Raw genomic sequence first — 12,185 nt, 5'->3', positions numbered from 1 at the left:
CATTTTTTAACTGGACTGTCTTTTTATTGTTGAAATGTTGACGTTTTCTATAAATTTTATAGATTATTCCCTTGTCGGATATGTCATAGTCAAATTTTCTTTTACCAGTTTGTAGGTTCTCTTTTTACTCTTTTGGTGAAGTCTTTTGATGAGCATAAGCGTTTAATTTTTAGGAGCTCCCAATTATCTAGTTTATCTTCTGGTGTTTATGGATTGTTAGTTATGGTTTGTATTGTATTTATGCCATGTATTAGGGCCCCCAGCGTTGTCCTTATTTTTTCTTCCATGATCTTTATCATTCTAGGTTTTATATTTAGGTCTTCGGTCCATTTTGAATTAGTTTTTGTGTACGATGTGAGGTATGGGTCCTATTTACTTTTTTTTACAGATGAATATCCAGTTTTACCAGCATCATTTGTTAAAATGACTATCTTTTCCCCATTTTATGGACTTCGGTGCATTGATAAAGATCAGCTGACCATAGGTCGATGGATTTGTGCCTGGGTTCTTGATTATGTTCCATTGGTCTATGTGTCTGTTGTTGTACCAGTAACAGGCTCTTTTGACTACCATGGCTGTATGGTAGGTTCTGAGATCAGGTAGTGTGAGGCCTCCTACTATGTTCTTCTTCAATAGTGCTTTACTTATCCAGGGCCTCGCAATTCTTGATGAATGAAATTTTTGAGTTTAAATACACTTTCTCCAGTGCATGACCAATCTGTTTTCCCTATTTTCTTTAAAAAAGTAAAATGGAGTTCAGTACTAGGCAGTCAGTGAGGCATAGTGGAAGGTACACAGCATACCTGAAAGAACACAACAGTGGGAGTAATGTGACACAGGATCTTATTTCAACTTGACTACTAATTTTGGTGTTTAACTTTCAGTACAAGTCACCTCTCCAGACCTTAAGTTTTTTGCTCTGTAAAATTAGTGCTTTGGACCAAATGATCTCTAAGGTATCTTTCCAGCTCTAGCACACTCCAATTCTAAATCTGAGTATACAGGCCTTCACAAACTCAAAAACTCACAAGCCACACACATACACTTTTTAAAAAAACAGGAGTTTGAATCACAATATATATTAAATGCAGATGTAAAGTAATAATGTTCTGATCAGTACAATACTTCATTACTGAAATACAATTCCTTCATTTTATGGTATCTCTGGAAAAGAGGATAGCTTAGTCTTTTCAACTCTCAAAACTTTGTCCACTTTATTTTGATAGAAAAATATTTTAAATGTATTTTACTTGTCTCTGACTTCTGAAATTACATATCTGGATCTAATTTAATCTCTTGCTATTGACTCCAGATTAGATCTAGCATATAAATGGTACTCAAAAATCGTTCTTTTTGTATTCTCAGTGATATAACAGAAGTGGAAGGTAGAGCTGTTTTAAACTAAAAAATGGAGCACTATGACGGATTTGAAGCCACATGAAATGGACCAAGGCCTTGAGAGTCTATCTGATAGTTTATTTATTAGGTAGAATAGAGGTTTAGGTAATGTAGAAAAGTGTGATTTGCATGAACCCTCTCTGAAATAACCTTTCTGGAGCATTAATTAGAAGATAGCTCACTGATGTGATTAAAAGATGCCAGGAAGTAGTCACGCAAACATATAACTAACATAAAATAACTATATGTGGAAACTCTATTATGAAGTAAGGGCAGTAATAATAGCTCCTTTCAGTAACTGAGGAGGAAAATTTAATGGGGAGTTGGGAGAATAAGAATTTGTCATTACGTGGCAGTCTTCCTTATCAAGTTGCAAATCTCTTGATAAAGGAGCCTTTAAAAATTTTTTATCTCCCACCCAATGCACAGTATATAATAATAAGCAATGAAAAAAATCTTTTGGTAGAAATCATTGATACTTTAATCCTTGATGGGCACTTTAAAAACAAAACTAAACAAACAACAATAAAAACAAACAAACCCCCAACAGAAGGAGCATAAAAAGACTAAATGGTAATTCATCAGGAAATCATAACTTGACAGAAATATCCTTTACATAATATTCACTCTCATTCCCTTTGTTTAATCCTGTACCTACCCAGAAGCCTTCAGCAATGTAATTTGGTTTTCTAAGTGAACATACCCACCAACGAGTACACAAGAGGACAACCAGTGATGGTTCTCAGGTCAGGATCTCTCTGTTATCCTAATTTTATAAACCTGCTTGTAACTTGTTTAGCATAGGTCAACCTCCATAACTTGAGTACCTACTCTGTGACAGGCATTGTGCTAGGTACTAAAGATGGGGAAATTAATCAGACCTAACCTCTGGTTCTTACTGAAAACTGTGGCTTCAAATTCCTTGTAAAAATTTTAGTTACATGGAACATCTATCCTGTATCTTTCCTGAGATGAGAAAATAATCATTGAACATGTGTCCTCTAGTTTGATATATTTTAAATGTTTTACCTATTCTGCTATTTTAAAATATTTTATCAGCAGATGTTAATCCAACTTGTACTACCTCCAGGAATGATCAAAGGCATTTTAATGTTAGCACTATGAAATTATATTACAGCCTTTCTTAGAGTTCCTAAATCATATATTTTGAAGAAAACAATTTCAATTTCAAAAAGAAGGCAGAAGGAGCCTGAAAAGGCAGCTAGCAATTAATTTTACAAAAATCTCCCATCTGGTAGAGTATTTGAAAGACAAAATAGCACGTAATTATTTTTAAAGACTTTTATGCTAATTTTATTTTCAACCCCCAGCACAAAAAAGAAAGAAAGAAAAAGAAGACACATCCTTAAACAATATCGCAAATCTAATCTGCTTTAGAAGGCCAGAAATTGAAGTAGCATAATGACGTTTTAGAAAGCTTCTCTCTCATCACTGACATGATTAATCAGAACTATGTTTGATAATGAACGTTTTCCTAGTCTGAGTTTTGACACAGCTGTGCAAATTTAATAATAAACTGACCCCAAAATACACAGACCTAGATTGAAAACAGTTTTAACAACTGGAAACTAAAAGCACAACCTCCAGGCCTGATGGCAGGCCTTTATTTCCTCATTAAAGCTGCCAATATTCTGGAACCCCTTTTTGGCTCATTGGCCCCTTCTTCAATAACTATACACTGGTATGGGATGGGAAAGGCTCTGCATTTGGGAGACCCTTCTGTTTTGGCATATTTTCAATTATCATATAGCCTGTATTATTCAGAGAAGTCCTAATATTTCCACCAGTATGTGTCCCAACTTTTTGGTTCAGAAAATATGGTCACTATAGGTAGATATTAACGGGCAGCCAGGAAAAAGACACCCCACTTAACCACACAAAGTTCCCGCAGAAAGTAAAGAGCTAAATTTCAATAAACTGACGAAGTAGTTGTTTTTTTTTTTTTTTTTTAAAAAAAACCTATACTTTAAAAACTTACTAAGTGGCTCCCAATGCTGCACCAGACAGGCCCATCTTTCATATTGACTACTGAATGCATCAGAAAACAACCGTTTGTAACAACGATACCTTTTCTTTCTTTCTCCCCGCCCCCCACCTCCCTCCATCTCTGCCTGTCTCTCTTTTGAGGATGATACATGTAGCTTCACATCTGCATTTTGTTTTAAAGGCAATCTCATTGTGCTTTTAAATCTCAAGTATTATTTTAAATGCCAGTTAACTCCCCAAACACCCTCCCCCCACCCAAGTAACCTTAAAGTAAATAAACTTATTATACAACCATGTTCCTGCAGAAGTTTGAATCACACCAAGAATGCATATCCTTAAAAGGCAATGTTTTCCCTCCCCTTGCATCCTGTTATTTAAGCTATTTTAAGGACTTGTCTGGAGAAAGCTGAGCCAGAAGTCAAGTGGTTTTGATTTTAGCTGCTGTTTTACACTGCCCATGTCCAGGTGGTATGTGGTGCAATCAGATCACTTCAAATGCATCTTTTGGGGTGCTACTTTGCCTTATAAATCTAACAATAGAAAGACTGATACTCCGTTTGATCCTCGGGTTTGTGTGTGTGTGTGTGTGTGTGTGTGTGTGTGTGTGTGTGTGTGTGTGTGTTGCTTTAACTCTCTCTGATCTGTCTAAATCTTGTGTCTTTCTGCATGAAGAAGTTGCATGTGTGTTGCGGATGAGGGCACAGCAGGGACAGTGCTCATTAAGACTTAAAAGAAGAAAACCAATCAAGGGCAGTTGCATATCCTTTCCATAAAGCTAGGTTTAAAATTTCAATTTAGTTTAACCAGTGTATTCCACAACATTTTTTGTACTGAAGAAATGACAAGTAATCTATACGTCTAACCATAATGAATTCACCTCTCCCTCCCTCTCGCAGGATCTTGAATGCCCATGAAAACACACAACATGCAGATTTAAAATACTCAGCCCAAAGACTTGTGCAGAAGAATTTAGATCATATTCCATCCTCAGATCCAAGCAGTAAAGTCAAGCTTTCATTAGGCATTAAAACTTGAAAAAATGGCACAGGCTATACACTGCCAGATGCTTAGCTAAATATGGGTTTTGCATTTCATAGCTTATACCTTTTGAGGTAGCACACTCCAGCAAATGCAAGAGTTAGTTTAATAAGTCCCAGCTAGGGGTAGACTAGAGGTTGCTATATAAAAGCTGATCCTAATAGTGTATTCCCCAATGTGGTGGTCAAGTGCAGCTGAAGGCTAGACAAGGTTAGAGGGCTCAAACTAGGCAATCAAAAATATTGTTTATCAATCCTTTCCCAACTCAAAATTTCCAGCACTTTGGTCTTCATTTTCCACCTGCTACCACCACTCTCATGCTTTAAAAACACACACGTACATATGCTCGTATGAGCATGTGCTCACATGTACATGCTCACACTCTCAGCCATGCACCCACACATGTGTACTCCTATTACCTGGCACAGCATCCAAATATGATTTTAAGAGTATCCCAATACCTTTGCTTCTAAAATTACATAGATGATTAAACGGATAGCACAGTGAAAGAGCACTAGTTAGCTTTTTGTTTTATTTATGCTACAGTTTTTATTTTTTTAAGGCATAATTAAACAAATATGTACTGCTGTAGTTTTATTGAATACTAAAAGTAAATTAAACTAAACCAACATGCTTTTTGTGGAACCATCCTGATGTGGTTTTTATATACCAGAGAATATCAAGTAATTTGAAACAACTCAATTTCCTGGCATAAGAGAAATCCTGGTACAGCTACAATCACCATAATCAAAATTTTTTGGCTTAGTTTGGTGGGCAACCTCAAAGGAATACGCCCACACTATTCCTAGTCATTTAAGCAATCCCATTATCCTTTTATTTCAAAAGTGCTGAATTCATGGATTTTTTTTTTTTAAATCTCAGTAAGGATTGCTCAGGAGAGGAAAAAAAAGTCAGTTATAAAACCAAGTATTCGTAGGACTAAAGCAACCTGAAAAGTTTTACATTATATGAATTTGTCTTCATGACAAATAATCATCAAAATGACCTTTAGCTTCCACAGAAAGATTAACTCAGAGCGTAAAAGACATTTTCTAAGCTAGAAAATATGTACTTCCTAAGTGTTATAAAAAAAAAAGCTTTATTTATTCCTCTTTAGAAAGAAGGAAGTTATGCATTAAATTAAAACAGAAACATTATGAAGTAGGGAAAAAAAATGACAGCCAAGGCTTCTGCTGTCCCAGTGGGAAATACTGCAAGCAATTGTTGAGAAAAATTCAAATAATTATATGAAAATATACTTCTTGGAGCTTAACACTAAGCAGGTGCCGAAAGTGAGTGAGAGGAAAACTTTAAATCTTAATACTCAATTTATTGCTAGTAAAGAGAGTTTCAAAGCGTTATTAATTGATTGAACAAAACCTATGATTAGGGGTAATTACAGAGATTTTCTCCACACACTATGATTTTGCTGAATTTCTAAGATGATAATCAAGGCTATTATTGTTAATAGACGGGGAAACAATCATATAATGATTTCCATATTTTCTCACAATTGAACTGAGACAAAGTAATCCTCCCTACTCTCCCCCTAAAATAGAAAACAATTGTCCTTGACATGAAAATAAGTTATAGAGGCTGTTTTTAAAAGAAAGTTTGCCTTCATGAAAAAGAAAAAAAGATTTCTATAACACCTTTGACAGTTGCCTGAGGGCTGGCTCTATAACTAAAAACAACTAAAAATTATAAAGATTTTAACTAAAGAAAAGTAAAAAAGATTCAGTGGGGCCTTTACATGCTTTTCTGAAAGGCAGACTACAGACAAGCCTTTATTGTGTTGAAAAAATACATATAAATTTTATGTATTACAATATAATGGTCCAAATCTTTTAAAAATAAATCCCACTATGATAAAAATATTCCTAACAAAGAACCTTTGCAATTTATAGCTAATGACAACAAAATTCCAGTACATCAAAATACTATGTACACTTCTTTGGGATTCAATCAATTAAATATTTACTGGGGACCTAATGTGTGTGCAGCACTACATTAGATACTGAGGGGGAAATAAAACAGAATATGCAGAACTAGCAGAAATTTTAGCCTTCAGAACACTTTTTTACAGCATATATAGTAATAAGAGTCTGTATATACACACCTGCTAGAAACTTAAGTAGGACGTGTGGTCCAATATACTGCTTTTGGGTAGCTGTCTGCCTGCCCTAAACCCTCCAAATGTGTGTGTGTGTTTAGTTTTTTCCCATACAAAAATTTATACATACATTGTTATGTGACCCTAATTGCTCTCCCCATACTGTGACAGCACACTCCTCCTTTCCACTCCTGATTCCCCATATCCATTCAACCAGCTCCTAACCCTCTCTGCCTTCCCATCTCACCTCCGGACAGAAGCTGCCCATTTAGTCTCTTATATCTACTTGAGTTAAGAGGCACACTCCTTATGAGTATCACTTTATGTCCCACAGTCCAGTCCAATCCCTGTCTGAAGAGTTGGCCTCGGAAATTGTTTTAGTTCTGGGCTGATAGAGAAGCCAGGGGCCATGCTTTCCAGGGTTCCTCCAGTCTCAGACAATTAAGTCCAGTCTTCTTACTAGAATTTGAGATCTGCACCCCACTTTTCTCCTCCTCCATCTGGGACTCTCTGTTGTGTTCCCTGTCAGGGTGGTCATTGGTGGTAGCCAGGCACCAAACATGTGTTTTAATATAAGACAGTAGTTCCACAATGACTTTTTTTTACAGCCAAAGCTGTAATTGATCCCTCACATACTGAGATTTACCACCTTTCCTCCATGGAGATAATTGGTCAACCCTCTTTATTACCATTATGTTTTTAAGGAACAATTATGCTTTTTTTTTTTTTTTAACTGACAAAGGTATTCCAGTCCCATCAGGTAAACGATATCTGAATTAGTTTTAAGTTTTTTCAAAAATATTGCACACAAATATTTCCAATATGCTGCATAAGCAATCAAGGCCTGTATCAACATCAAACATTTATTTGAGATGGTGAGGCACTGGAGATTAAATAATGACAATAATAATAAGGCATGGTCCTGACCCCAAAATTCTATTGACAAAGAAATAAAAAGCTGCCACCAATACTGAAAGATGAATGTAAATAAAAGAGAAGTTTCAAAGGAAATGCATTCGTAAAACAATTATAAAACCATTTCTACAGAATAATACGAGAAAGAGAGAGATTGATTTAAAAATATCCTTGCAACCAAGAACTCACCAGCTATCTTTCATAATCTATCCAATATCAGACTATGTAGTACTTTTCTTACAGTAAGTGGTATCTATGGTAAGTTAATTAATGGCTTTCTTTTACACACACACACACACACACACACACACACACACACAACTGTGATACATTCAGAGCCATTTTTTCTTACAAGAATTCTGATGAGATTGTAGTAGTCATTCTGGCTGGGGGTCATTATTGTTCCCAAGGCACGCTGCTACTGCTAAATGCCTTCACAGAAAATGCTGATGATAAACATATGGGAATAGAGACATACCCTTCCTCACTTTTCTCTAGTGGGATTTTCAACACAGATCTAAAGGCAAACTCTGATTTAAATAAGAAATCATTATGATCTAATTTCATGCTCTTTAATCAAGGGAATACCAAATAGCCATAATCTGCTTCTCTAAGCACATGCTGACTCATGTGATTATATACATCAAATATCAGTTCTTACCCTGTTTTCTGATTATCTTCTACTGACTTGTCCTGAGCACTGAAATTTGGAACATAAATAGTATATACTTCTTCCATAGCTCATCAGTTCTAAGACATGTTAAAAGTCATACGATGTTAAGGGATAAATCCAATGGCATGCTATGCCTCCCCATCTTACTAGTAATTTAATGTGAGAAGGTAGAAAAATCTCCATTATCCAAAGGCACAGAAGATCCTTTAATAAAGGCAACAAAGCCAAGCTAATTAGGGAAGGGGAAAACATCATCTAACGGTTCCTAACATTATTTTTTTCTGAGGGAAGGGGGCACACATTACTTTGAGATTATGTTGAGATCTTCTAACCCTTTCCTCAGAAAAAAAAAAGATACACAAAATAAAATAACAACACAGAATTTGTCATATAAATTTCAGAACACACAGCAGCTCCCAGTTAAGGGCTCAGAACCCTGGGTTAAAAACTCTTGACCATAGTAGACATAATTAGAAATAATAGAGTGTTAAGTGTAGCTCCCCAAACTTTATTCCATTTACTGTAACTACCTTGCCTTAAGTTTGTGATTAACCAACCATTCATGCAATTTTATAAAAATAATTTTGATTAGGGTCAAATAAAAACGGCATTAGTAATAATTACACTACAAAAAATACGCACCAACTTTCGCAAAGGCCTCTTTGAGTTCATCAAGCTCATCTTTGGAAATCTGAGTGGCAGCCATCTCATCCATTTAAGGAAGATCTAAAGAAAAACCAAAAATGTTTCAGACTTAAAAAAGTTTGTGATGAATATAATAAGCATTCTTGCTAAATTATTATCTTAGGGATAATTTAAACAGAACAGCAAACTCTAAAATAATTGAAAGCGGTTACCTTACCTGTAGCTGTAGCCATAATAAAGAAATCAAACAAATGAAAAGTTGTCGTTTATCAAGCTATTCAGAAGAAAATATTTCTGAATCTTCCTTCCAAGGACAAAGTCTTAAATTACATCAAAATAGTATAAAGACAGGCCAAGGTACACAGTAATGATAGGAACAGATACATATAATAGACATTGTTGGTTAAATGTGCCCAAGTTAAAAAAGTCAAAATTATATGACCAATGATTTATGTACAATATCATTTTCTATTAAGCCACTTTAAAGTAATTCACTGTGAAAACACTGATTTTCAAATAGAGGACCGCCACCTATCAATCACTCCAATTGAAGGACGGGTAAAGAAGAATCAATTAAATAAATTTATATTTGGATTTGACATGTAAATATATGCAAGTGTGTGCTAATACACATATCCTTGTGCACATAACTTATTATATTATCTGAGGTCACACCTGTTATGAATTGAATTGTATCCCCCTAAAATATGAGTTGTAAATCCTAAACTCTACACCTGTTGTTATAATCCCATTTGGGAATGGAGTATCTTTGTTATGTTAATGAACAGCATTAGTGTAGGGTGTGTCTTAAATCAATTTCTTTTGAGAAATAAGAGATTAAACAAGCAAGCAGAGAGCAGAGATGAGGGAAGAGAGATGCCAATCCACATGAAGATCACCCAGGAACAAAAGCTTAGAAGAGGCAAGGACCTTCCTCTAGAGCCAACAGAAAGAGCCTTCCCCTAGAGCCGGCATCCTGAATTCAGGCTTCTAGCTGCCTAAACTGTGAGAAAATAAATTTCTGTTTGTTAAAGCCACCCACTTGTTGTATTTCTGTTATAGCAGCACTAGATAAGTGAGACAACACCCTTTCCAATTTGGCCCTATTTGACCTATTTAACCAATAGAGCAAGGGTTGGAAAACTTAGGCCCTGAATAAATCTGGCCCAGCTCTTGTTTTTGTCTAGTCCCCAAGCTAAGAATAGTTTTTACAGATGAACATTTGCAATCAATTTTGATAATAGAGCACATTAACTTTGAACCCAATTAAGTGAAATGTTATCCCAGAAACAAATTCCATTCTTCTCATCAGTAGATCTGTATTACAAAATATTACTATATTTTGAATTTTGTCAATAAAAATTTTATGGAAATTCATTTTGTCTCTTGTCATATAAATACCTACAAAATATCCTTGATTTTCCCACTTGGCCCACAATAATTAGTATCAGTACCTTTACAAAAGGAACCCTGGTGGTGGAGTGGTTAAAGCACTCAGCTGCTAACCAAAAGGTCAGCGATTCCAAGCCAACAGCCGCTCCGCTGGAGAAAGATGTGGCAGTCTGCTTTTGTAAAGATTTACAGTCTTGGAAACCCTATGGGGCAGTTCTACTCTGTCCTATAGGGTCACTATGAGTCGGAATTGACTCAACAGCAAAAGGTTTTGGGTTTTTTTTTGGTACCTTTACAAAAAACTTTGCTGACCTCTGCTAATCCCCAGAATAGAAATCCGTTGACAATTTTTGACAGGAGAAAAATTACAATGATTTTGTGTTGCCTTTTCAAAAAGTATTCTACCAATTAAATTTCACAAACTATATAAAATACAAATTTGAGGTCTTACATTTTCCTTTTTGGATATTTTACTAAAAAGTAAACTAGTCACCAACTCATATTTTTGACAATAAACCTAATATTTAGTATAGAGAATTGGGGGTGGGGGCTTCATGAGAGCACCAGGCAGGGCCACATCTATCTTTTTCACAACTGTAGCCATATCTCTACAACTTATCACAGTGCCTGACACATACTAAGCACTCAATAAAACAGTATTTTAATTAATTCATTGATTCAACAACTATGTGCCAAACACCACATTAAATAAACTCATATGCATATTATATTTCACGGAACACTCACAACAGTTCTATGAGGTAAGTATGCTTACATTATTTTTTCTTATGGAGATACCAGGCTCGGAAGGACCATGAAATTGGAATTCAAACTCAGGTTTCTGAAATCCTAGGGAAGTGTTTAAATAATGAAATGATACTACTAGCTAAAACTTCACCATAGTGCAACACACATTTATGATGACTGACATTTTTCAAAATTAAGTAAAAACAGATCTTTAAAAGCTTAGAACTTTTCTTACATATAGTATTAAAATGCCACTAAGCAGGACAACTCCTCAGTAGATAAATTGGATAATAACACCTTTCATAGTTGTCTCAGGATCTATAAAACAGACTACGACATTCAGTTAGATATGGAGATATGCATTTAAAAAATAATAAAAAGAGATTTTTCATAAATGAAGTTGCAACCTAATAATAGTGCTTTTAATAAAAGTATTCCATGACAGAAAAATTTAGGAACAGATTCAGAGTGATGGTTGAACAACATGATGAACATAGTTAATGTCAGACTGTTGAAATGGCAAATGTTTTGTTACATATATATTTACCACAATTAAAAAAAGAAATGAATGGGATTTAGAAAGGAAGAGAACAGGAACAGGGTGTGGTAGACAGAATAATGGATCAAAGATGCCCACAGCCTAATCCCCAGAACCTATCAATATGTTACTTCATGTGGTAAAAGGACTCTACAGATTTAATTAGGGATCTTGAAATGAGAATATAATTGTAGATGATGTGGATGAGTCCAATGTAATCACAAGGAACCTTAATAAGAGGGAGGTAGAAGGATCAGAGTCAACAGTAGGAGATGTGAAAACAGAAGCAAGAGGATGAAGCCAAGCAAGGAAGGGTCCAAGAGCCCAGGAATGTAGGTACCTTCTGTTGTTGTTAGGTGCCATCAAGTGGATTCAGACTCACAGTGATCCTGAAGAGGACTTGAAGCACTTACTGATGAAGATCAAAGACTACAGCCTTCAGTATGGATTACACCTCAACATAATGAATATAAAAATCCTCACAACTGGACCAATAAACAACATCATGATAAATGGAGAAAAGATTGAAGTTGTCAAGGATTTCATTTACTTGGACCCACAATCAATACCTATGGAAGCAGCAGTCAAGAAACCAGACGACGGTCCACAGCTACCAAGGCGTCCACCGGACTGAGTCCAGTACAGCTAGATGGTGCCCGGCTACCACCACTGACTGCTCTGACCAGGATCACAACAGAGGGTTCTGGACAGAGCTGGAG

The 12,185-nt window shown here is 35.6% G+C and overlaps 1 protein-coding gene across 1 annotated transcript in view; it reads right to left on the bottom strand.

Annotated features, from left to right (window-relative positions):
* PLS3 (plastin 3) overlaps positions 1 to 12,185 on the bottom strand; it is a 94,563-nt gene that overhangs the window by 34,114 nt on the left and 48,264 nt on the right. Inside the window, exon 2 of the mRNA XM_004379791.2 lies at positions 8,787 to 8,870. Within this exon, the coding sequence (XP_004379848.1) occupies positions 8,787 to 8,859 (73 nt within the window). The 5' untranslated portion in view covers positions 8,860 to 8,870. The remainder of the gene's footprint in view (positions 1 to 8,786; positions 8,871 to 12,185) is intronic.

This window comes from Trichechus manatus, unplaced genomic scaffold (genome assembly GCF_000243295.1).
Source record: "Trichechus manatus latirostris isolate Lorelei unplaced genomic scaffold, TriManLat1.0 scaffold00068, whole genome shotgun sequence".
Taxonomy (NCBI): domain Eukaryota; kingdom Metazoa; phylum Chordata; class Mammalia; order Sirenia; family Trichechidae; genus Trichechus; species Trichechus manatus.
This window is presented reverse-complemented; position numbering and strand designations above follow the sequence as displayed.